Source organism: Gymnoscopelus microlampas, assembly GCF_963454915.1.
Source record: "Gymnoscopelus microlampas genome assembly, chromosome: 12".
In the NCBI taxonomy this organism is placed as follows: Eukaryota; Metazoa; Chordata; class Actinopteri; order Myctophiformes; family Myctophidae; genus Gymnoscopelus; species Gymnoscopelus microlampas.
Window position 1 is genome coordinate 32,660,987 of NC_139949.1, and position 24,104 is coordinate 32,685,090.

At 39.9% G+C, this 24,104-nt stretch overlaps 2 protein-coding genes across 4 annotated transcripts in view; one reads left to right on the top strand and one right to left on the bottom strand.

Moving 5' to 3' along the window:
• Positions 1–285: 285 nt before the first annotated feature.
• LOC311057800 (LIM/homeobox protein Lhx1-like) lies at positions 286–4,661 on the top strand (the record flags this gene model as incomplete). Its single annotated transcript, XM_084074896.1, has 5 exons — positions 286–455; positions 1,529–1,752; positions 2,718–2,995; positions 3,638–3,803; positions 4,285–4,661. The coding sequence occupies 5 exons, from the start codon at positions 286–288 to the stop codon at positions 4,659–4,661; spliced, it is 1,215 nt and encodes a 404-aa protein (XP_083931022.1).
• Positions 4,662–21,679: 17,018 nt separating this feature from the next.
• LOC311057782 (acetyl-CoA carboxylase) overlaps positions 21,680–24,104 on the bottom strand; it is a 49,490-nt gene continuing 47,065 nt past the window's right edge. For all 3 annotated transcript variants that reach the window (XM_084074867.1, XM_084074866.1, XM_084074865.1), the window contains 2 exons: positions 23,044–23,180; positions 21,680–22,873 (listed from right to left, as the gene is read on the bottom strand). In XM_084074867.1, the coding sequence (XP_083930993.1) occupies positions 22,747–22,873; positions 23,044–23,180 (264 nt within the window). In that variant the 3' untranslated portion in view covers positions 21,680–22,746. The remainder of the gene's footprint in view (positions 22,874–23,043; positions 23,181–24,104) is intronic.

Here is a 24,104-nt window from a genome sequence, read left to right on the forward strand (position 1 = left end):
TCATTTTGATCCAGAAATGTCATTCCTGTTTGTTCAGCAGTTAAGCAGCTATCGTTCGGGGCTCTCTTGATCAAACATGGATGGTTGTCTTGTGGACCAGAAGAGCAATACATAATCTCACGGATCATGGTATGATTCTTGCCAGATTAATTTGGATGAATACTATTATTTTCCGGATCATATAAGAAGACTCAAGCAAGTGCTGAAGACCACACTGGAGGAAGGAAACATCAAGCTGAGACAGACATAAATACAACCAACACTGGGCTGGACATTCTCCAAACAATGGTTCACTGTGCTGGCTGCGAGAGGCCTATTCTGGATAGGTTTTTGTTCAAAGTTCTGGACAGTCCGTGGCACATCAAGTGCGTTCAGTGCTGTGATTGTAAATGCAATTTGACAGAAAAATGTTTTTCACGAGAAGGGAGATTATACTGTAAAAGCGACTTCTTTAGGTAAGGACTTGAGTAATCAAACCATTATGCTTGTGTAAAATGTTGGCGTCTTGCTTGTCTGTTAAAGCACAGTGCAATTACACATTTACAACTAAATGACAGCTTAATTAGGCTATAGCACAAACCCTTCAATAGTTTTGCTACATGGAATGTTTACCTATCTGGGCGATTAAAACGAAAATATAAAAACGAAAATATTCTGATTAGAGACTGATCCAAGGGAAGGTGATGGGGCCTGTATTACGGGCTGTATACATTAAAATAACTGAAAGACAATGTTCTGTGATTGATTCCGCTAAAGTGTCCTTTGTTTACACTGTGGGACTGCACGTCAGCCTAAATCCGCAAGGACATAAGATGATAACAATACCAGGCTATTTGAGAATTATGTCCCGCCTTAAGTTCAATCAGACGCTGCAGATCCGGCTGTTTGCCGAAGGTCGAGGGAAAACGTGATAAGTGGATTTGAATAATAAATCGCTTTGAAAACCTCAATATGAAATCACATAGAACACAGGACGCGCTGTTTTGAATATTCAAATAAACCGTTGCAGCTGGCAATAAAGAAAAGGCAAGAAAAAAAGACTCGGCCACTTAACATTACTCATTAGAGAGAGGGATAGGCCTATAATAACAATCCAAATTCAAAGTCACGTTTTAATAAAATGTACAACGCTATTCAAACGGGGAAAACTTGTAGAATATACCTTTATGCCCCCCGTACTGTTTACTGTACATATTTCTCTTTTTGATTAGGCCTATCGTTTATATGATGTTTTTGCATAGTAGGCCTATATTGTATATTTGTATGAATTGAATACACATGGTCCCAAATGGAAACAAGCCATATAGTGCTTTCTTGGGTTTAGTCCTTTTTAGCATCCCTTATAGAACTGTACTTTTATGTGCTTTTTCATTGCAAACTGATAAATAAAATAAAGTATTCAATCAATCAATCAATGTAGACAACAGTAGGCCTATAACCATAATGAATGCTTAACAAAGCCAATAACAGGTTTTTTTTCATGGCGTGTACAACCCTAATAAACTATTTCTTGTGGTCTTTTCCACAGGAGATTCGGTACAAAGTGTGGAGGCTGCGCCCAGGGCATCTCACCCAACGACCTGGTCCGAAGGGCGAAGAGCAAAGTGTTCCACCTCAACTGCTTCACCTGTGTGATGTGTAACAAGCAGCTGTCCACCGGAGAGGAGCTCTACGTCCTGGACGAGTTCAAGTTCGTGTGTAAAGAGGACTACCAGAACAGCAACGGCAAAGACACCAATATCCTCCTCGCAGGTGATGATTTGACTTGATGATTTCATGAACGACTAACAACACACCAGTGGTTTTCATTCAACCCTTTCATATCAAGGTCCATTATTTATTTGGCATTTGAGCCACGGATTCATCACCGTTTGATGAGATTTAACCTCTCAAGCCCAAAACTTGAATATTTTGTTATCGTTGGATAAGATTATGTCCACGATTCCATGCTGTAGCCTATTGATGTTGGCACCATAGGAGAGATAATAACAGGCAAACGTTGATCAAAATAACAATTATTTAATTAAGTAATGCAGATGTAATAATTTAACTCTTGAGAGTGTAAAATGAAACCAAATTTGGTTTAATTTTACGCTCTCAAGAGTTAAAGATCTACAAGGGTCCATTTGGTTTACAACTCTCCATCATTTACCTCAAGGACCACTGGTGGTCCCCGGACCACTGGTTGAGAACCACTGGACAACACCATTAAAGACCCGAGGCCGATTCTACAAAATGCCGTTCACGATTGTTAAAAAAAATAGCAGATCTACAAGCTCGCAGCTTGGCACGCGCTGTAAGCTTGTGGATCTGCTATTTTTGAATAGCCAACGCTAAAATCTAAAATGACAGATGCTTTTCATGGTTTTAATGGGTTAATGTTTGGCTCTCACTGGACAAATAGTCCATTATACCTATATATGTATAATAATAGTAGCCTATATATTATTGTAATAACATCAATATGAGCTCAGTAGGCCTATATGCATGTCTGATACCACACAATATAAACAATCTATAAACAAGCAGGAGGGGGAGGGGCGAGTATATATATATATATATATATATATATATATATATATATATATATATATATATATATATATATATATACACACACACACACACACACACACACAAATCCAATTAATTACACAAATCCATAATCTCACACAAAAACATTAAATAAGGTTTATTCTTTTGTTTTGGAATCGCAGTCACGACGTGTAGTGACCCAAGTATGTCTCCAGATTCCCAAGACCCGCAGGACGACGGTAAAGACTCTGAAATGGGACATTCGTCCGATAAAGAGGCGGAGGGCAACAACGAGAACGACGAGCAGGCCGTCGGTGGGAAGCGACGCGGTCCGCGGACCACCATCAAGGCCAAGCAGCTGGAGACGCTGAAAGCTGCGTTCACGGCGACCCCCAAACCCACCAGACATATCCGAGAACAACTGGCGCAGGAGACGGGCCTGAACATGAGAGTCATCCAGGTAAACATATAGCCATATAGCAGTGGTTCCCAAACAGTGGGTCGGGACCCATTGGTGGATCGCGGGTCCATTTTTAAGGGTCGCGAGTAAGCTAAATATCCCCGTAAATGTTTTTCCTATACATTTTTTATTTATTTATTTTTCATCTAAATGTTCATGAATTAAAAACAAATTCATACATTTTTCAAAATAGTTTCATAAATAAATGCCAAACATCCAAGAAATTCCATACATTTGAAAATAAATGTTTTAAAAGTAGTGAAAATAGCAGCTCACAATATGCTATATATATATATATATATATATATATATATATATATATATATATATATATATATATATATATATATATATATATATATATATATATATATATATATATATATATATATATATATATATATATATATATATCAGGGTAATAGGCGTATTTGCAATTAACTGAGTGTCTCAACATTTTGCCCAACATTTTCTGTCAACCACTACTTCCATAATACAATGATCATGCTGGGTCTGATTTAGTTCAGTGTTCGTCACACGTCGACACAGCCCTCTTCTTTATAGGGATATATGCACCGAGATGGTCAAATAATAAATGAATCTAATATCGGTGGACGTCACGTGCTATGTGCTGTACTACAGGTATGGTTCCAGAACCGGAGATCTAAAGAGAGACGGATGAAGCAGCTGAGCGCTCTGGGCGGCAGGAGACACGCGTTCTTCCGCAGCCCTAGAAGAATGAGGACGCTGGGAGACAGACTGGAACCCGGGGAGCTTCTGCCCAACGGACACTTCTCTTATTATGGAGGTAATAAAGAAATTATATTGATTATATTGAAGCTCACAACTAACGTAAATACAATTATTAATTATATCATTATTACATTACCATGTTGTTATTATGTCATATTTAATGACAACTTTGAATAGAATAGACTATTTAAGTTAATAGTCTATTCTAGACTTTGAATATTGTGAATGTAAAGTAGACCCATACAACAAGTGTTATTTTAACACTTTCTCTTTACATTAATGTTAATTTAACTTTGACCCCTATGGGCATCCTTACACTTAGGCCTACAGAGTTAAATGAACACTCTGTTAAGGTATATCACTGAACATTATAACTTGCATAATGTCGACTAATAAATGTGGTACTGTCCAGATGCTGTTATATGCTGTTATGAGAGGATCATTTGTTTCATCCTCTTTTTAATGTCATTTAGCATTTATTCCAAATAAACCTAACTGCATGTATTTTTTTCTTTTTCTTTTTTTTATGACTGCAGATTATCAGAGTGAATACTATGGCCAAGGAGGAAATTATGAGTACTATCAAGGTCCCCCATCCTCGCAGGCACACACACCAGCAGACCTAGGCTATGTGCCCTCTTCCGTGCCTGCTGGCACCCCATTAGTGGCAATAGACCACCACCATCCTGGGCATCACTGTTCTGGAGATGTGCACTGTTACTCGGACATCATTGCCCACCATCCAGCAGACTCACCCAGTCCAGAGCCCAGTGGGCCAGGGTCCATGCACAGCGTCTCCAGTGAGATGTGTGGGCCAGGCACGCCCTTCACCACACTGTCTATGAGCGAAAACGGATACGCAAACCAACTGTCACAGCCTTCTTCAGAACTGAGTGAAGGAACTGTCTGGTGATAGTCTGATGGGAAACATGGAACCTAAAGGCACATTCTAAAAGGCAAAAGAACCCCTCATTTTGTTTCATGGATATCATCGTTTGAATATTTATTGATTTATTTATGAGCTATTTATTTATTTATTTATTCATTCATTTGTTTATTTATTTGTTTATTTATTCATTCGCTTATTTATTTATGTATTTATTTACTTATTTATTTATGTATACTTAATTACTTACTGTCGAGTATGTTGTTTGTTTAATAATTGATATGTTGATTCAAATAATGGTCAGACCAGTTCAGTAATTGTTTTGAAGTTATGGGCTTCATTGATCAAACAATATAAAAACATTGTGGGCTACCAAAATCATTCTTAACATGAAACAACATTAATTTCTCCAATGAATTAGACTCTGTTGGTTCTGTTATAATACTGGTACGAGATGCATGTAACTCAGCATTGTTGCCTCTTTAAACATTTAATGTATATTGATAAATGAGGCCCATCATCATCATCATTCCTGTATTTTGAAATTAAAACACATTATTATCCAGCAGATCAATACATTTGACCAAAAGCCTTTCTCAGGACCCTGATAGTACAGTTGTGTTGGATGTTGCTGTATATTATTTGATCGCCAGCAAAAGCTTTGCCTTCAGTAGACAAATTGAAGAAAGAAGCTGGAATCCCTATATAACACTGAAAAATAAAATGAATTTCAATTTAATTCAGACTCGTAAAAAAAAGAAGAAATGTATAGAACAGTCAACTGTTTACGAAAATGTACAGTACTTCAGGGGTTTGGATATCAGCATAGCGTGAAACCTCGATTCAGATGGAGAAATAATTTAATGCAAGAAACCAAACTTTTGTATTTATTCTATTTATGTGGTTCCTCACTGTGCTAGTTTGTATCTGTTCACATAAGAAAAAACCTAGAAAATACAAATAAACAGTTGCCAAATAAAGACCACAGCACAAACACTGCAAGTGCTTTGCACCTTCAGTTGTTGAACACAAGAAATGCATAGCATTTGTAAGAGTGTTCAGAACTAGTTTTGATTCTTTGAAGACGTTCCTTGTGAAAATTATTAATGGCAGATCGTTAAATTGAAAAAATAAAATGATTTTTGTCTTTAAATATGTTTATATACAGTATATATACATTTAAACATTGATGGTCAGATATGCTACCAACAGCTTTATCTTTGAAACGTCAAAGTTCACGTGATAGTATGTTTGATATGGTGAGGCTTATGTGACCACCAATGTAGAAGACCATTCACTGTATAATAAAACATTGGAAGAAACAAAAGGATTTTTGCAGATTTACTTGGAATAGCAGCAAGTCAAGGGTGCTTCTCTTGCACTTTCACAGTATGTGCTATCATTTAAGTTTATGACCCATTGAATTACAGATAAATATGATTCATTTTAAATGTCTTTGTGAGAACACACTCATCATTTTCCAAATACACCAAAGTGTCAAGGGGTGCTTAAGAAAGAAAGATAAATAGAAAGGAAATAAATATTTCATTATTTTGTTTAAGCCTTCATAAACACACAAAGCTTTGGTCTGGCAGCAGGCCTTAATTATATGAATTCTCTGGGTTTTCGCCTAGGTGTTATTTTCGTGTTAGGTTATTTAACAAATCTAATGGAATTATTTCTTGACACTTTTGTAAATTTACTAGCAACTTTAAAATACCCTCTTCATTATTCAATGGCTATGGTATGGGGAAGAATGAAGTTAGTTGTGACATTGGTCAATTGCCCTGGGCCACCAGTCTGAAAGTTCAATTCCCCCAATGTATTTGTTTCAACTGCCTATAGTCAATACACTCAAACATGAATACATTATTTCACACATTTCAAACTTTTTGTGCTAGATTTGCATTAGTAAAATCCTAAACTAAAGGACAATGATGCCCTGGAGTATTAAATAAACAAGTATTATTCCATTGTGAATAGTGAAAGTTTGAGTTAAAACATATCTTTAGTAAATTTGCTCAGATTAAATGATCAATTTTAATCTGAGAAATCTAAGTGTTTAAATAATCTGTCCCCTTTATGTCTTTCAAAAGGCTATTTTGATGTTTTTAACATTTGGAGCTTACCAGACTGACAGCCATTTGATTATAAATATAACATTTGTTTTTTTTTATCAGATGCTAAGCTTAAAAACGGTCAATTTCTGAGTTTATTCACAGTGAAGTTTACACTGACATACATGTACAGCACACTGTTGTGAATTTCTGAATTATAGCATATGTCCTGTACAACGTATTCTGATTGGTGATATTGTGTCCTGTATGTCTGCAGTATTCGCCTTGCAGCCAACAGTCAGCAAACTTGATGAAGGTAGACAAGACATCTAACTAGTAGCTACATTTGTTGTCGAGTGGAAACCTTATACAAAAACTGAAAACCTTTCAGGAATCAAAAATAGGCGATCTACAAGCTTAAAATGTGCCACATCGCGCTGCGTTTTGAGCTTGTAGATCAACTATTTTTTTCTACTTTTGTGTGACACTGAAGTATGACAAAGTGGGGCATTAATTTACAAAAAAAAACATAAAAATATGGATATTACAGGTTTCTGCCCGACAGCAACAAATTCAAGGGTTCACATCAATATGGAACAACGTTTTCGCACTGATTATGTATTGTGGGATACGTGGTCCAATTGTGAACCGTTTGTATTGACCCCATTATTTATTGGTATATTTGCACAGCAGGGCAGCAATTGTGTGTCTGCAAACAATAAGGAACAGCTTGTTCAATAGAACTGCCTCATGCCGACTGACTCAAGTGGTAAATTGAGGCACTTCTATTGACAGTTAAGACAAGCAAGTCAACATGGTATTTACAAATGACCAAAAGGGATATACTATACAGTATAGTGTGAACCAAAGTGACCCAAGCTACTTGATTAGAGAATCTTCAGAGTAATCATTGATTGATTGAATACTTTATTAACATGCTTATTAACAGTATAAAGTCAAAGGTTATGTTAAAAGTATAACACAAAGCCCCAGGGGCGTGTTCCCATTGTGGTCCTTAATCATCATTTAGATGATTTTTATAAAGAGATGTCTGTTGGGAAGTCATAAAAGGAAGTTTATTCAGAAGAATCTGGTGACCGAAGCATCAAAAGCTGCATTGAGGTCATGGAGGTCAAACAGAGATTCTGGTTTGGTATGATAGCTTGTTTACATATTTGGTTTGCTCAAAAGCTATCTTGTAATGGTATTTATTAGCCTATACTTTCACTAGTAATTCAGATGAGAAATGAGAGTTGGATGTAGGCCTGTTTCAAGGTTGAATATGTCATTTTAAATATATCGATCTTGTGTGTTTAAATTGCAGCTAGTTGATATGGAAGTTTAGTGGCATGCAGATATTAGCCTAATTTATCGAAAGTGACAGGAATTTAAGTGTTTGTGGGCAGATTATTTGGAACCATTGTTGGGGTCTGCCATGTGTACATTTCTTTGTAATTCTTATTAGTGGCCCTTTTATTCTCATTTAGGAAGTTCTGTGTCAGGCATGCCCAAATATGGAGTCCAGGACAGTCTATGACCTCAGTTCTATGATGTCATATTGATGACATCACGGTACTCCATATATGGGGATGTGTGGTTTTATAGATATTTTTGAAGATCCGCTGATCTCAAAGGGCATCTTTTCCCATGCATATAAGGATAATAAGGATAATTCCTTTTAACAGGTCGTTCATGAAAGTCCTTGCGGTCTTGTTTCCAATGAGAACCTGTGAGCAATTAGGGGTTAAGAGTCTTGCTCAGGGACAAATTTAATTTCATCGACACATATGCTGATCTGGCCTGGAATCGAACCTGGGGCAACCATATACATTATAGCATGGCACTACCTCGGGTCGGTGGCGACTCATTAACATGAACTAAATGTTTGTCACATGTGTTCACTTGTGGGAAACCAGCAAGAATTTGTCACTGCACTAGCAACCCGGGGTCGGGGCACCTGTTCAGCAGGGAAATGTGCAGATGTGGGGGAGATGGCATCAAACTGTGCACGTTTCATTCTCCCAGTGAAACTCCTCGCTGTCAGGTGAAAACGCGCCTCCATGTGTATCGGAGGAGACACGTGGTATTCTAAAGTCTAGAGTCTAGACCACTGTTGGCTTGGGAAGGGTCTAGACTCTAGACCCTTCCCAAGCCAACAGTGGTACCTACAGGAACTGCAGTACGTGTTGGGAATTGAAAACAAAATGGGGAAAATGGGGAAAAGAAAAAGAAAGAAAGGCAGGGTTGGACTAGCCTTGCTATTGCCTGCTGTTGGAGTCAGGTGATTTCACTCTATAGAGTAACAAATAGGCCAGGGACATCACCTGTATCAACCAACAAATAGGCAATCTGGGAACCCATCGGCAAAGAAAATAAATAAATGTTTTGCTAGCTGCTGAATCTGTCTTGAGAGATTAACAAATAGGAGATGGACAGTTCACTAACCCACTTTCTACCATTAGATGTTTCACACAGATTTGCTCTAGTAGATGTTTCACACAGATTTACTCTATAAGAACAATAGCCAGAACAATGCTAGGGAAATAAAACAAATCTGATTGTTGGGCCAGATCTTCCGAGTGGAGCATAATCTCTATCCCCAAAACCGGCCTGTGATGGACTCCGGGGAAAAGAAAACTCAGGAGACCTAAAATGACCCGGGGCAGAACTGTGACAGATGATATGGCAAGAGGAACACTTGGGCGAGGCACAACACATTGCCATGAAACGATGGGAGTAGCTCATTGTAGTCTTATGTGCCACAAGGGACCAAGAGGATTAAGTTGTAAGTCTTCAGATTTGGGTTTTGTTACTCTTTAGTAATTCAGGGTAGCAGCCTAAAGTAGCTAAACTAACCAGTTAATCTCATTTTAGCTATACATTACTTGCAATCTACTGGACTGTGCCTCCTTACATTTAAAAACGGATTAGTAGACGACAAAAATATAAAGGTTACATGGGTTTGGTGTTGCTCAGCTGCGGTATGAAGGGGGAGATTTTGGTCAAGGAACCTCAGTTACCTCCAGAGATGCAATCGCATGATCATACAGTATGAACAAGCAAGCCGTTCTAAAAAGAAAAGAGAATTATTCACTGGAGTTGCAAAAGAGTTAGTCACTATTAGTTCTAATGTGGTTTCATACATTTTCAGTAGATTTAGGTTTGTTTTTTTAATTGTGCTGGGGTTATGAATTCAATCAAATTGTCTGCATCATCCCTCATGTTGAATCTCCGATTCAAACACATTAACCCTAACGTCCCTAGCATGCCATAGGCGAAAGTTCTGTGAAAATAGCAGATCTATAACATCCCAACACGTAACACTCAAGTTTGTATAGACCACCTATTATGAAGAGATCTGGTGTAGAGGCAAAAAAAGAGGGGACCAAGTACCTCTGGTGGATCCTGGGCAACGAAGTAGCCTATAGGGTTAGGTTGTTCGTTCACTTTTAATTACATAAAAACTCGACACCCAAACTCTGTTTGGCAGTACGTAGCCTACAGTACATGCAAAACTAAATGCATGTCTTAATCGATCACTTACCCGAGATCATGTGGTTTGGAAAGGTTACGCGAATACCAAGTGCGAATACCAAGTGCGAATACCAAGTGCACCCCAAGTTAGAGGTAGAGGTAGTAAAAAGGAAATTAAAGCATGGGTTATTCTGGAGGAGGAACCCCTAAACCTTCAACAATGTGTAATGTGACCAGCCATGTCTCCCCTAAACAGGAACAATTTACAAGAGGCATTATGTGCAAAAATAGGACATACTTTATTTCAAATAGAAAGTAACTACAGTATACAAGAATCCAAATGGTTAAAAATACCAGGGCATAATGTCAGTAAGGCAAGATTACATTGATGAAATGACAAGAAAGGGCAGTTCGGCCCGTGCACACGGTACTACCGAATGACCAACGGGGGGAAGACAGGGAACCACAGGCCTGGCACCAAATAATATTCAATATTAAATCTAAAATATTCAATACAAAACCATGCAGTGTCACGGATTAACATCACATCACTAAAACCAAAGGTCCCACAGTGCAGTCCCAAGATGTGTATCAAGTGTCACACTGTAAAACAAAGAGGAGAGCAAACTCATTAAGACGAATCGCCATACATGTCTAGCACCTGCCATAGCTGAACCCCAAATGCCGGTGGCTAATAAGTCAAATAAACATCAAAAGGGTTAATTAAAATATTGGCTGAACTGGTCCCTTTAAGGAAACAGACAAAGCCCATAGGTTGCCAGCCCCAATATAACAACATAATGCACGCATTTCTCAATGGGTCTGGTCTTCAAGATACTCAGAGGATCAGTGCACAGATACTTGTGAAACTACTTCTCTAGAGTGAGTGATGCCCATGGGCATGACACCAGAAGGAGATCAACTGACCTTGTTTCCCCCCAAATTTGGCTCAAACATAGGGAAAAATGCATTCTATGCTACCACCATAATGTGGAATAAACGACCCAAAAACTAAAAAATTAAAGTAAAACAATGGCTGACCTCGTAAGCATAGTTTAACTCCTTGAAAAACCTTGGTAATAGCATCCTCTGCCCCCTGTCCCCACCCCTCCTTTCTCTGTACACATACCTGTTAATGCTACCGAGTTTTCTACCAATATGTATTGTATTATATGCATTATACGCATTACTGATGAATTGAGTACAATGTACCACAATGGAAAGAAGCCCCCTGGGGCTTTTTGTGTTATCCTTTTAGCATAACCTTTGACTGTACCACCTGTACAGTTAAACCTGCTAATAAAGCATTCAATCAATCAACACACTTTATTCAAATTATTAAAAAGAACAATTAATATAACCTTACTTTGCTGTGTAGTGGACCACAATCCTGCAGCACATGGGTCAAAGAGTGGAGCAGAATTCCAGCACCACAGCTACAAAAAGACAATGATATTACACAACTAAAAATGTTAATTTACACAAGGAGACCCATACAACCATATGAATTTATACTATCTCCAGGTCTCTAGCCACAGCAGCTTGTTGGAGGTCACTTAATGTGTAAACTGTAACATACGGTAAATAAAATACATTTGAATAAAATAAAACAAAACACAGTATTTAATGTTGATGTTCAACACAAATTAATAAGCATGGCAAACATCCATGTGCATAAACAAACAATAGCCTAAACCAAACAAAGGCCAGTAGTAGCATTAGCCATACAACAAATACATAATAGCATTAGACATGGCTAATTCTGTGCTGCTAAACAAGGCTTAAACTATGAGCTTTGGCTTACCATGAGTTCTCTTTCACCTAGCTCTGGTCCAGAGCATGACCTTGCTAATGCTCTGGACCAGAGCTATCCTTGAATCCTTCACCCTGCATCATGTGCAGCAGAGTCAAAAAGGCTCAAAGAGGAACTTACCTAATCATGTGACTAGGTCAGGTGCAGTGGGTGCACCATTCACCTGTATTCCCACACTTGTTATGTACTGGCACAGGAATAACATTGCCAAGCACTTTGGAAAACAAAAAAAGGTTCTCTCAGTCTCAGCCCTATGTTCCCTAAAAACTAACTCTAACCCCTAGTCCTAAACTAAGAGAACATAGGGCTGAAGGAACATTCAGCCCAGCTGATCCCCAGCAAAATTACCACTTTCTGCTTCAAAACCAACCATCGTGAGTGAAATGATGGGCTGTTCATCACATGATCAATTTAGCAAGGAAACACCAGGTGGCTATCACACGGCTCAACCAGTCCCAAAATGGGGTTGGTTGCCTATGAAGTTTCTCAGCATTTTATTATTTCTGAGGAACATCTGAAAGAAGGAGGCTTTAATTTGTCCATAAGTTTCTCAATGTTGTTCGCCAACTACAATAATGGATTCTCGTCTACATTTCTTTCCATTTGATTTGAAAATCTATTATTTTTGTCAGACTACAAGTGTAAAACAGCCTAGCATTTTTGTGTTGTTTCTTTTCTGTTTGAAAGAGACAATGGATTGCTGTTGATCAAACTAATCCTTCTTATCCAACTGTGATTAAGACAGAGATTTGCAAGTCAAACACAAACCAGCTAATCAATTTAAACCTAGCTGACACTGATTATTGCGTTAAGCTCTTAGGTAGATCACACAATTAGAATATTTTTGTGCTGTAAGACGTTATTTTGTGGTGGGACAGGGCCTCACCTTACCAGTACAAGGCTTACTATTATTGTGGTTGCATACATTGTCAGGCAAGTGGCACAGTATGGCACAGTATGGGCTAGTAGGCTCAGTATGCTGCAGAGTAGATGTTCACCAATATCCTTTTAAGCATTGCTGATAATGAAGTCAAAACCCTTACAGAATGGACATTTAAATTGTTAGGCAACTCGGTTCCTTTGTAGCCGAACTGAAAAATAATCAAGCCTCCATAAGCCAATGTGAGAGATGTTGTTTGGCCTATGGGATTTGCCTATTAATAAATCAGGACCAAATGAATAAATGAATAGCATATTAACTCCTATGGAGATGGAACACTTACCTGTGGACATTGTTGTAAAGTTGTTATTCCTGAAAAACATTCTATTTCATTTTGAGATACAAATCTTAGCTTTTGAATGAAATATTATTTCAAGTTAGATTTACCCTTTGTTGTTTGCCGTTTTGTGGTTGATCGATTTGGCCTGAGTTCTCTAATTTGATTTTTTTCCCCTTCATTTTTTTTTTTTTGCTCAAGGCTTCCACTTCCTTCATGAAAATCACTCACATACACAATTTTATAATCAATGCCCACAGTAATAGGATTCCTCTGGCCATGGGCAATTAATACAGTTTTTCCCTTTTTTTCTTCTTGCGCTGATCTCAAAGCTACGAGACATTGGCTTCTCCTCATTTGCATATTTATTGCATTGGACTCAAATCTGGCGAGTGATTGATGTGGAGCCTGCCTCCTGAATTTTTAGCGGTCCATTATTATGAAAAGAAGGGAGGGGGCTGAAGCATGTCAGTGTACTTTTGATTAAAGTTGAAGAGGACAGAATCATAAGTGTTCCCCACCTACTTTCTCATTCCTACACTGCATGGATTGGGCGGCAGTGTAGAGAATATTTTGCCATAGTTCAATAAGCTACTATAATAGACAAATATTCCTGATTCTAGATCAGATTAAACTACCAGATAGATGTTGCTACTGCATAAACCAATGTATAATGTCCTTTAAGAACGCTATGAAAAGTTTGCTGCAAAGTGCTATACTGAAAATACAATTAAATAAAATGCACAGAAATAGTGTGATTAAGAATTACTTAGACAAATCACACTTATCAAGAGGTCTCTGTGTGTGAGTGGTCCACACAACTTGAGAGTGAGAATATGTTGGTCTGAGTATGTGCATACATCAATCGTGTGAAATACCTCAATGCTGCATGGGGCAGATACAATACAAGACAAGCAAGAGAATTTCAGACGGCCCTCAAGCAACAGACTTGGGAAGGTGGAAATTAAAGGGGTAAGGTGGTTGTCAGGTATGCTAAGTAACTGGGTCTTGAGTGTGGACCTAAATACTGAAAAAATGCCTACTTAACTTGTCAAAGCCTGAAGCTGATTCTAGATGGAGGATATATGTTTTTACTGTAGAAAATAGATTGACTGGTTGTTGTATTGCATTCTGTGAGTGGAGAGTTCAAGGAGTTTCTGGGGACTCTATGGGGAGTATGTCAACCTGTAACATTGGGATTAAGAATCATAAGTGTTTGGTTATTTGACCTGTTCATATGTTTTGAGTATTTGATTTATTTGGATCCAAGATGCATGTGATGTATTGATAGCAGTGATGCGCCCAGGCCTGTGCAGACACACCTCCAAGAACATTACCAATAAGGAACTTGCCCCATACCCCACCTGATCTTTACCACTGAGGAAGACTGACATAAAGTGCCTTCCTTCCTTTTACAAATTATTTCTACTTGGGAGATTTAATCAAAGTTACACTTATTCATCAAACACCCACAGCCACAATGCTAGAGGGAGCAACCATGATCTAGTATACCACCATAGAGGTACCACCCAAATTTAGAAAAAAACATGGGACAATTCTCATTCTACTACTCACCAAAATGTGGAATTCCCTAACACCATCCATTAAAGGATGTGTAACACTGGATTCTTTCCAAATTGGCCTGGGGAGGTAAATGTAATTGATTTTTGTACATATATTGTTTGAAATTGTATTTCTTATGCTATGTTGATGACTTGAATACATAGGACCACAATGGAGTCCCCAGGAGTTTTTTGTGTTATCCTTTTAGCCTTAATGTCTTACTTTACCACGTGCTGTTTACATTTCTGACTAATCAATCGATCAATCGATCAATCGATCAATCAATCAATGAAGAACCTTTGTAAGAAAATACTGTTTCTGGGTGTTTCTAAGTGTTTATATCAGCTCAGCTTTGGGCAGTAAGCTGTTACAGCACTAACGGAATAAGATGCTTTAACTTCAGTATCTTAATTGAATCTAAGCAGGCAACAGCTTCATTTGAAGTACATTAACTTGAAAGGTAGGTGATTTTGCAGACCAAAATGATTCAAAGCGCATAGATTTCATAGGCTAGGTTAATACATTACATACATTACAGACACGCAGTGGTCTCAGCAGTTTTGGATTATGGCTGGGATCAACCATCCTTCTCTCTCCTCCTCCTGAGCTGTCACGTTATCTGGATTGCACACTGTTTATCTAGAGGGTTACATCTGGACTTTATGGATTCACCTTGTGCACTACATGACAGAAATCATTCTCTCTCTCCCCCTCCATCCCCTCTCCCTTCCCCCACCTCTCCCTTCTAATGTGAGCTGTTGCCAATGCTGAAGACCACACATCTTAAATAGTCGAGGACTTATTTGATAATGAATAAATTCAAGTTACGTTTTTAGAAGCACTTTGTATGATACTTTTCACTACCCAGCCGCCAGACAAAATGTTGGCAATGAGCGTGTCTGAAGCAGAGAAATTCTGTGTGATCATGAAATCCTTCTTGAGTGCAGTGTGTTTACGATTGTTGGTACGATTGGAACCCTGTACCACAAGATTGTTGGATGGCACAATGCTGTGTCTCGTGAAGCATAATGATTTCCCTGGTTGGTTGCCTTTGTCCTTCATAGCCAGAGGACACTGGCTACAAATCCTACCATTCCAAAGACCTATGAAAGGCAGTAAACGGACATTTCCATAGGGAGTTGGCTCTCCACGCTCCAGTGATATGCCTGTAATGCATGCATTTTAATGTGACTAACCTCTCAAAGTGGGCCAGTGCTGAACTGATGTTTGCATTCAGGCAAACTCTTTTAGTCAGCAACTCTGCACTGACTGTGTGTGTGTGTGTGTGTGTGTGTGTGTGTGTGTGTGTGTGTGTGTGTGTGTGTGTGTGTGTGTGTGTGTGTGTGTGTGTGTGTGTGTGTGTGTGTGTGTGTGTGTGTGTGTGTGTGTGTGTGTGTGTGTGTGTGTGTGTGTGTGTGTGTGTGTGAGACTATGTGTGTGTGTGTGTGTGTGTGTGTGTGTGTGTGTGTGTGTGTGTGTGTGTGTGTGTGTGTGTGTGTGTGTGTGTGTGTGTGTGTGTGTGTGTGTGTGTGTGTGTGTGTGTGTGTGTGTGTGTGTGGGGTGTGTTTACATGCCTACAATGTATAGGTGTAGGTGCACAATGCTGACTCTTAGAGTATATCAAGGACTTTCTCCAGACTTCATACCGGAACCATTAGCAATACACATAGGGTATAGGATAAGCATCACTAAAATGCAGTCATTATCATTATGCAGCCTTCAGTCAATTAACTGAAGTTCAATTTAGGCCCTTAATTCAAGCAATTTGTTTCACTGTACCAAATTAATGTTCTTCTCTTTATAATGTCTTTGTTTGTTTGGTGTCTTAATTTTTATGTTTGTGTTTATATTGTAATTAGGGTCCTGTTTTCTTTTTCATATTGGCTCCCATAGTAAACTAATTGACAAAGTTTTGTTTTGTCTATTAGTTCAGGCCCACAGGGCTGGAACCCTGTTTTTCGATCTATTGTTAATTTTGTGTAATGTGTTTCTCTCTCCCTCTCCCTCTCCCCCCCCCTCTCTCTCTCTCTCTCTCTCTCTCTCTCTCTCTCTCTCTCTCTCTCTCTCTCTCTCATTGCCTGTGTGTGTGTGTGTGTGTGTGTGTGTGTGTGTGTGTGTGTGTGTGTGTGTGTGTGTGTGTGTGTGTGTGTGTGTGTGTGTGTGTGTGTGTGTGTGTGTGTGTGTGTGTTGGGCTGATAGATCTATCACTCTATCAGTCTGTCCTATGTATAACCACCTTTTCCCCCTGTCAATAATTTGCCTGTAAGAACAATGGCAAAAAAAAAACATTTTGGGCTGGTGCAAGTGCATAAAAGAAACCCTGGGCGAATGGTGTTGTGGTTAGCAGCAGAGTAGGCTGGGTAGCCTATTCACAGGGAGATGACAGGCATTCTAAATAGGGTAATGACTTCTCAGTGGCCTGCCCTGCCACACTCGGCCCACCCTTGCATGTGGAGCCGCTGCCTCCCCTCATTTCCATACCAATCAATGACCTACAGTAATAACAGTGATGTATGTGCCACAAAACGCAGCACACTGGCCGCTGACCTTTCCCACAATCCCGCATTGGGCAACCTCTACCATCAGCCCCATTCACCCCCCCCCCCCCCCCTCCTCTCGCTCCACTGCTGCATTTCATAGCTGGCCTGACGGTCGCAGCTCGCCACACTCCAGTGCCTCTATGAATGCTAATGTCAGGTCGGGGGAAAAAAGAGGAGGAGAAAAGAGCTGCCTGGCCAACAGAGAAATCTCACCTGGTCTGCACGGCACAGGTTCATCCATAAAGCTGTTATTGTGCATACTACTGCTCAGGTTTTAAAGCCTAATTTATACTGCTGTGGCTTATACCTTATATACGCCAGTCTGGTCCCCTATTAGGCTACAGCAAAGTGTGTGAATAGGCTATAGAGACGTCGCCTAAAAGTTTTTGTTGGTGTCGCTGTTGATGGACAGACAGTAAGAATGCAATATGTTATAATATCAATTATACCGACTGGTCAGTGTCATTTTCCATTTGCTGTAGGTTTTCGCTTGCCTCAATGGTAAACAAACAGCAAGGATATCATGTGCTATCCAGGGGACAATATGCTTTACAAGTATTGCATTTATTTAATTATTACAGCGTTTATTTATTTTTTGTGTATTATTACTGTAGTGGTCAGCCATATAACATAATGTATACAATGGAAAGGATTGCAGTTCTGAAGGGTCATTTGATCCCAGACCTCACAACCTCTCCTCTGTTTGGCCTTGCTCTAATACCCCACCCCTCCCCTGTCTGCAGCAGCTTGTGAATTAGCCTTCACCCCTGTCATCCTGCTATTCAGAATTCCCCAGCCACTGTTTACTCAGCACAGGCAGAATGAGAATGTATGCATTATGTGGTGATGATCAGAATGTATTGTAATCTTTGACCCTAGCGGCAAATTTTCGAATGGGGATTAGGGATTAGGCCTAAAGCTGGTTGACAGACTGCTTTCTTGGCCCCAGAGAGTAAAGCCCTATTTATACGTTTTGGCACCACAGTGTCGCTCGCTGAAAAGTTACTGAATATCAAGTTAACAATGCATAGCAATGGTTAGTTTGAAAATCAGCCATATTCAGCTTAACACATGCAGCCTCCCTTGTATACTGACCCCACTGCATTAACTTAATGCAGTGGGGTCAGTATACAAGGGAGGATGCTAAACAGTTTGAGAAAATACTTGATTTGTTTGAATTTGGGGTAGGCTATATTTACACAGTTCTTGTAGGTGGAAATCATTTTATGAATGTTATAATTTCTTAACTTATCACAGATCAACATAGGCCTACAGGACTGTTTAACACACAGGTCAGGTCAGGGTTAGGGCCCAAAATATGGCTGGCAAGCACACCTTAATTAAAGCCTCCAGAAAGACAGACAGACAGACAGACAGACAGACAGACAGACAGACAGACAGACACAAAAGACAGTCTTTCAACTTTTACTGTACATATTTTTCTATGTGATTTCTAACTGTTTATATGATGTTTTGCATAGTATTGTAAATGCGTCTGTCATTAAATGTTTCGATGAATTGAGTACAAAGGACCCCATTACAACAAGCCATAGGCTTTCTTCGGTTTAAAATCCTCTTACCAGACCTTGTATTGAACTGTACTTTCCTGTGCTTTTTTTTTGCAAACTGCTAATAAAGTATTCAATCAATCGATCAATCAATCAATCAATCAATCAATCAATCAATCAATCAACCAAGTTCAGTTACAAAATATATTTTACCACTGTTATTTGACATCCTTGAAGAAAGAATGATACTAATGTGTATGTGCTGCACTGTTCTATAAGTAGTAACTGCTAGCCACCCAAAAAATATATGATTCTTTGTATTAACATTGTAAGTCACCCTGACAATTCATAGCCTACTGATAAATCATGGATGTGCTGAGTGGTGTTGGCCTGGGGACATCACACACTGCCATCTAGTGTCTGCTCAGAGCCTACTTGAGAGATTTCCAATGATCCTCAATAGGTGTGAGACCATTCCATCCCACTTTCTTCACCCCCTCCCCCTCCTGCTGCATATCTCATATCCAGACACTCTCGAACAGATGTGCTCGTCATACAGACAAACACCCTCAAAATAAAGATGTGAAATCATAGAGTACCCGCCGTCTGAATAGGCTGCTTTGCATTGAGAACGCAGGTTGAAATAAATGGCACATGGTTGCAGATGAGGCTTCTTCACAATCTTCTGTCTGGAGAGCCGGAGCACAGCTGGGGCCTGCATGGGCCCCAATCTCAATCCTGATTCATTTATGCTGGGTGGTACGACGGTGTCGCGCGATGAAAAATAGCAGACCCAGAGCCTTCTATTGAGCAGACCAAAGAAGCTCACACTGCATTGCGAATGCACTGCGTTGTCAGCTTGTAGATCGGCTATTTTGGGGGCGCAACATCGTCGTGCGATGAAGTATACCAGCTTGAGGCTGCAATCAGACGACCCCAAGGCTCTGTAAAGATTGGTTGTTCTCTTTTCATCTCAACTGTTGCATACATACATCCCACTAATTGGAATTCTGCAACTGGGTCACCCGGCATTGTCTCTCAAGTCAAGTCGTTGAGACCCGTGAATGTGGAATTATGCTCGTCTCGGATGCATGATGATTGCGTTGCTTCTCTTTCCCTGCTAGTGCTACCCCCTCTCCATCTAAACCCAGACATAGACCCCCCCCCCCCCCCCCCCCCCCCCCCCCACCGTTAAATCTTCTTCATCTCTGTCGTAGACTGTCACCATCTCTATTTGTCCACTGACTGTTCCATCCATTTTGTTCTGTCTTAAAGCTTAGTAGCCTGAAATTATTCATTTTAGATGCTTAAGGCTAACAGCAACATTTTAAGATGATTTTGAGCCTTATTCCCTTACTGTAGCCTAATAATATAAAAAAGTTGGATATGCCTGAGCAGTGAATGGTAATAACAGTAACACCTGCCTCACATTTTAATGCAACGGGTTACGGGATGCATTGTATTGGGAAACAAAGTGGTGCATCTCATTTTAAACTTGGGGAAGAATGGTAACACAAACAGCTTCCTGGCAACGTTGTTCTGATTCTTTTCTTTCTTTCTTTTCTTTTTTTTTCAAATCCCCATCCTTCCATTCAAATGTTATAGAGGAAGGACCTGGTTCTGCAGTTTGTCTGTGATTAAAAGAAGAATTAGCCAGCCTAGCATGCCTCCACAAATGAGCAAAGCCCTCTGGGAGAGCAGAGAGAGCAGGCAAGTCACATTTCCAATTATAACACCAAATGAGTCATTTTCTTATTGGGCCTCCAATAATTGTGGTGGGTATTGGGTGCATGCAACTCAATTTGTCTTACATATTTGTTGGTAGGACAGTAATAGAGTTGACAGAGCCAAGGGGAAGATATGAATGACACACATACACACACACGCACACACACACGGGGAGGAGATGGATCCCTTCACTATTATGTGATCTGCTTCATCCGCCTTAAGACCGTTGAAGTTTAAAATCCAGAAGAAAAAGATGTCACTAATCGTCTGTGGGTAGACGAATAAGAGACTATCATTTTAGAGCAATCAGAACAAGTCTCTCCAGTGTATTAGACTTCATTCTGATTGCTCTAATTAATGAGGCTTCCAGTTATGTGATAATCTATCTTGAGGGGCATCAATACATAAAAAGCAAGTAATTGAGAAATTAAATTAATGTTTTTTTTAACAACTTCAGTTGTTTTGTTGATTCTGTATTCTTACTTCCAGCTACTGTATACTATGCTTTAATAAACAATTTCAAAGTTAACACAAACACATAAAACGGCATACTATTGTTCGGCAACATTTATTAAGATTGCAATGTGATAGGACTCACAACTGTTATATGCTCTCCATCCTCATCCAGGAAACAACTAGCAACTTTGTAACATAACAGAACCACGTGTCCCAACAGGATCCTATGAAGCCATACAACATGGTTAATATTGCCTTTTCAGCAGGGTTTTAGGATACAATGAACTGTGGTTGAATGAAGCATCATTGTAATGTATTGCAAGATTTCACTCGTTTACTTATTTTTTACCATATCATATCCAGGATGTATCCCCATTTCTAATCAAAACACAGAATGCTCTTATTTTCTTCTAGGAAGGTCAGTATAAAAAAAAGTCACAAAGCCAAAAATTCAAACGTAACAGTTAACTTAAGATTACGATAAAAGTTAAAAATCACACGTTAAGTCACACAGCATGTGTAAGTCCAGTGAGTGACATACAGTAATGCAGTTATGTTCTTTGACATAACTAATATTTATTAATTTAGTCATTTAATTGCAATAAATTGAAAAATATTTTCCAGGTACAAAAAAAAAGACTGCTAGAGAACCTTCTCTTTTTAATGATTGTTTTAGTTTTTTGGGGGGGGGGGGCGGGGGGTGGCTAAGCTTCAATAATTGGAGAGAATGTAGCCCAAGGGAGGAGAATCCACTTTATGAAACAGTATGCGTCCATTACTGCCATAATCAACTGTATGTGTGTGTGAGAGAGAGAAAGGGAGAGTGTGTGCACACACCCGATGATTCAACACTGCAACACTGTGCGTGTGTGCTGCCGGATGCAGTGTGAGGGACCAGTAAGCAGTAAAGTGCATTCAAAGCAGCATGTGTGTGCAGTGTGAGGGAGAACAGAGGTGGCAGCTGCTATTCCGTCTCCCGTGGATTTGTTGTGTGGCTGGCTGCCCACAGCTCACTCCGGGGTACCTGTGAAACAGCAAGGGTCTGAATGGGACCTTGTACCTACGCCCCGCTGGGCTCTTCTGTCCACGTGTTTAAAGCAGACAACCCCCACCCCCCAACATACATGCTATGGTGCCCCCCCCCACCATTCTCCCAGTTTTTGACCAGTAATTAAGTTCTCCCTGGTAAGGAGTGTGATTTTTTTTTGCCATCACTCCCGGGCAACATGGTAACTTTAACCAAATTTGCATCAAAAGTTTCAAATCTTTATGTGCAAACCTTACAATTGCAGGTGCCTTTTTTTTGGACTACATCCTGAATTCCTGAATGTATTGCTATGCATTTTCCAGTTCAAACAGGACCGAGGCCCAATTGATTATCACAAAACAATAACAACCCCCTTCGTTGGCCAATTGTGCAACATCTCAACAACCCGCACTTTTGTTACTGGATATCTCTGGTCTCTTTGCGTCATTTTTCAATTGCACTTAAATATACAACACAATTAACTTATCTCCACACTACTGTAGCACACATGTCAGACATTTACAAAATGTTAAAGGTGAGATCAGTCACTCAAATTCTCCCCTGCTGAGAATCATTGCCAACAGCTTCATCAGTAACTTGGCTGCCGTCAAGGGCCGTCAGCTTGGCTCCTCCAGCTCTAGATTCCAGCCCAGGTCCTATAGTCAGGAGCGGTGGGGTGTGGGCTGAGCTGAGCCAGGCAGGGAAGAGAGGGCAGCCCCCCTCGTCATCCTAGGAGGAGGCCGGAGACTCCATGGTGGACAGGATACGGACCACCTCAGTTCGCTGTGTGGCCGAGATATGCTGGGTCATGTGAACAATGGAGTCCATGGCAACTTCTGGGTTGGCTTGAACAAAGCTGAGAAGAAGGAAGAAGAAGGACATTCATGTGAGAAAATGATATCATAATGCCATTATGGCAAGTGGTGTTTGGGAGAGGTGGAGGGTAGGTGGTGAAAGCACAGGTGAAAATTGGTCTTCCAAAGCAATATCCCACTTCTGTCAAAGTGCGTTACTGAGAGGTGTCACCTGCGAATCTGCTTGAGGATGTGGTCTCTGCGGATGTACTTGATGTTCTCGTCGACAACGGACCTCGCACCCTCTTCCTCGGCTAGCTGCCTCTCCAACCACTCCACCACCTCCTCATTGCTGTCCCACAGATAGGCCTGCAACGAGGAACGACTTGGACTTAGCATTGGATGGATAGCAGGGGCTCAAATATTCAGCAAGATTTCACGAGATCAGATATCAAGAGGCGTGGAGAAATAATAGGGTTTGATTCATGTTGACAGCAAGGAAAAAATGTATACATCTATCTATCTATATACGTATACTGTATATATATATATATATATTTACTTCAGTCATGTTTTTTCCAGATCCAGTGAGAAGAAAATAAAGATCTACAATTGATACAGCCAAGTACTAAATGGTCCTAAAAGGCAGCTGTTGTAGAAATTAGCTGAAAATAAACATAAATGACAGCTGTTGTAGAAATTTGCTTACACCACACACACACACACACACACACACACACACACACACACACACACACACACACACACACACACACACACACACACACACACACACACACACACACACACACACACACACACACACACACACACACACACACACACACACACACACACACACTTTCTCCCATCAAAAGAAAAAAGCTTAATGTCATGTGACTGGACCTGGTACTGAAAAAAATTAGTATTCATGAGTGCTGGCATGCCTGATCCCAAACAAAGCCAGACTGGGGGCTTAGCAAAGATTTCCAGGGCGTTAATGGTCTGGTGCCTTTTTATGAACACTCCTGCTTGTAGTCCACTAGAACATTTAATGCCCTTATTAATCATTTTTAATCTGTTTGCTTTTAATTAAGAAACAGCGTGTTGCGCTCCTATCTGCACGTGCCAGGGCTGTGATTAATTGTAGCTTAAGACAGGCAATCCCAATTGGAGTAATGCATTAGCCAACAAGAGGGTCACTACTTGAGATTCTTCAAAAAGCTGCTCTGGCTGCAGTAACCCCTGCAGCTAGTCCTCTAACCCCAGTCTGACCCGCGGCGGACAGCGTTT